We start from the raw sequence: 3,472 nt of genomic DNA on the forward strand, positions 1-3,472 counted from the left end.
CAAAATGGATTTATTAATATCTTTAGTCTCCTCTACTTTCTTTTGTTCACTATATGGCTTATGATCCTTTAGTGTATCATACATTTTATTTGTTTGTTCAATAATATTTATATTTTTATTTATATTTTTATTTATATTTATATTTTTATTTATATTTATATTTTTATTTATATTTATATTTTTATTTATATTTATAGTTTTATTATCATTAATTATATAGTAAAGATATATACCTAATATTTCTGAATATATATCAAGAGCACTCATACTATTAATTATCATTAATATATCTTTAATTATATATTCATTATTAATAATATAAATAATTTGTTCTTTTTGTAATATATCTAAAGCTTTTTTTAATATTATATATACTAATTCATTTTTTATTTTATTCTTTGAAAACACATATGCTGATAAAGCAAGATGGTGTATATTAGCTGTATCAATAAGTTTGTTTAAATATATTTGATATAAATTAATAATATCCTCATTAAAAATATTTAATTTTGTATAATAATATAAAATATTACATAATGTAGTTATATTCATTTTTCTTATATTTAAAATAAATTTAGCATTTATATTAGATATAATATTTTCATTTTTTATTTTATATTTTACCATACTACTTAAAATAAAACATAATGGTTTTTCATCACACGAATAAATTTTTTTTTCAATTTCTTTAAATATATTATCTATATGTATAGGGTTATGTATATTCAGTTTTATGTATCCATTTATAATTAATGACAGATGTCGAATTGTGGTCAGATGTAGTTTTTTATTTATTTCTTCGCTTATAATATTTAAAAATTCAATCGGCTTATCATAACAAATACGACAACATGAATTCATAATTAAAGATAAGGATTGTGTATTCATCTTGTCAATGGTTTTTGTGATTTCTAATAGTAGCATCAGAAATTGTTTATTTAGTACATCTTTTTTTTCTATCCTAGTTAACATATCAATATAGTTATGTGTATCTGAAGAAATATTATCATCATGTATTCTATTGTAATTTGGGTTCTTTACACACATATTTAAAATATTATTATCAAAATGGTTATTATTACTATAATGATTATAACCATTATTATTATTATTATTATTATTATAACTATTAGTATTATTATTATTATTATTATTATAACTATTAGTATTATTATTATTGTTGTTATTTTTTTTATTTTCTATTTCGTAGGTAAGATCGTTCACATATTTATCCACATCAAATGTAGACTCCTCCAAATTCTTCTTTGCGTTTTCTATTTTTAAACAATCCTCTGAACCTACTGATTCATTTTTGTAATTTATATGTATGAGCTTATTTTTATAAAATGGCATGTTAATCGTATTAGTATCATCGTTAATATATAAATCATCCTTTTTATATTCATCGATAGAAATTTTTTTTAATTCTTCCTGCTCCTCTCTAAAAAATTCAGGTGATGGTTTCATTATTTGAGAAAACGAATTTAATAACATAACCAAACCTTGAGGTGTACATTCTTTTTTATATTTATTAAAATGTTCTAAAAAATGAATTAATAATTCCAGACATAATTTTCTTATATGAGCATCATTACAATGTTTTGAATAAGCACTTAAAATTAAAACGATAGGAAAGGAATAATTAGGACAACTGTTATTTTTAGTAACAATAGAATTATGAACACTATTAATATGTAATATTTTTATATTTTTTATATTTTTTACAAATAATTCAAACAAATTCTTATCAAGATAATTTAAATTATTTAATGCATGACATACATGAGCACATGATAACAAATCTATATTATATATTTCTTTATTCTTTATTTGTTCAATAAGTTTATAAATTATTCTTATATCTCTATATCTTACTTTTGAATATGCATATAAAATCCTACCAATTTCTTTCATATGAAAACTATCACATATTTTATAAATACGTTCACTTAATTTTGACCATGTTATTTTATCATATGGACCTTCCTCACACACCCTCTCAGTTATTTTTGTGATACGACTATGACTCATCCAAGGGATACCAGCCAGTGTATCATAAGATACATGTTTCTTATTTAATAAAGAAAAATTAAAAATCTCTCTGTAATTTCTTAGTACATTATTAAAAATTTTTTTTCTGACATGTAGCATTATATATTACTATATTTGAAAAAATATACATATATATATATAATATATATATATATAATGAACATGTGATAATATATATTTTCCCTATTCAATATTTAATCTTCAATTCATAATTTTATTTATCATATTGAAGTATCATATAAATAAATAAATATATATATATTTCTGTAATAGTACCATTGTGTAATAAAAAATATAATATAGATTTTTATTTTATCTACATCAAGAAAAAAGGTTCATTTTATAAAAAATATATACATATAGTTATATCTTACATATATATAAATATATTTTATATATACATATATTTCGTTTTTTTTACATATATGTTCACAATATAATAAGAAGGCAATTTATTTTTTGCCGATTCACTCATTTAATAAAAGGGTTACAAAGAAAGAAGAAAAAAAAAAAAAAAGAAAAGAGGATATTTTCTATATAATGTATACACTCATGTTATATATTAATGTTTATTTTATTATTATTTTATTTTTTTTTATTACTATATATCTTTATATTTTTTTTATATACACCGGTTTAAAAACACATGAAAAAAAAAAAAAAAAAAAAAAAAATATTCTATTATATGTTTATACATAAATAAAACAATTATTATTAATAACAATATATATATATATATATATATATATATATATATATCAGAATAATGAATAAATGTTTTATATTTTTTATATAATCATATACATAAAAAATTAACCTTTAATCAATCCTTTTAATTAATTTTTATTCTTACATTTAACCATTAGATAGGTATAGTTATGGTTTAAATATAAAATATTTATTTTTTTTTCTTCTCAATTAATATAAATAAATATGTTCTTACAAATAATAGATGTTATCATAAATATGAATTTATGAGGCAGGAAAAAAAGAAAAAAAACATCCAAGCTATACTTTAAAAAGATTATAATGGATTCATTCAATTAAATAATGTTCAAATATTTTACATAAATATGTTTGTCAGAATAATATAATTTATCATGTTTTTAGTAATAACTACATAAATAAAAATTATAATATCTATATATATTATATATATATATATATATATATATATATCGGAACACAAATTAAATCAAGTACATTTTTGATATACGTAGACAAAACTATTTAATAATATCTATATTATTAAAATTGTATATATGTATAAGGGTTTATATTTTATTAATAAATAAATAAAGGCATAAAGAAATAATAAAATAAAATGTTAAAATCATGAACCAAATTTAAAATAACATTTTCATATATATATATATATATAAACAGTTTAATAATCATAATATATATTATATGCATCGTA

At 17.8% G+C, this 3,472-nt stretch overlaps 2 protein-coding genes across 2 annotated transcripts in view; both read right to left on the reverse strand.

Annotated features, from left to right (window-relative positions):
* Nucleotides 1-2,151, reverse strand: part of PGSY75_0915300 (hypothetical protein) — a gene marked incomplete at both ends in the record, with an annotated part of 2,265 nt that extends 114 nt beyond the window's left edge. The window contains one exon of the mRNA XM_018785567.1: nt 1-2,151. This exon is cut by the window's left edge and continues 114 nt beyond it. Within this exon, the coding sequence (XP_018641908.1) occupies nt 1-2,151 (2,151 nt within the window).
* A 1,185-nt stretch (nt 2,152-3,336) lies between these two features.
* PGSY75_0915400 (6-phosphofructokinase) overlaps nt 3,337-3,472 on the reverse strand; it is a gene marked incomplete at both ends in the record, with an annotated part of 4,428 nt that continues 4,292 nt past the window's right edge. Inside the window, one exon of the mRNA XM_018785568.1 lies at nt 3,337-3,472. This exon is cut by the window's right edge and continues 4,292 nt beyond it. Within this exon, the coding sequence (XP_018641909.1) occupies nt 3,337-3,472 (136 nt within the window).

Source organism: Plasmodium gaboni, chromosome 9, assembly GCF_001602025.1.
Source record: "Plasmodium gaboni strain SY75 chromosome 9, whole genome shotgun sequence".
Lineage (NCBI taxonomy): Eukaryota > Apicomplexa > Aconoidasida > Haemosporida > Plasmodiidae > Plasmodium > Plasmodium gaboni.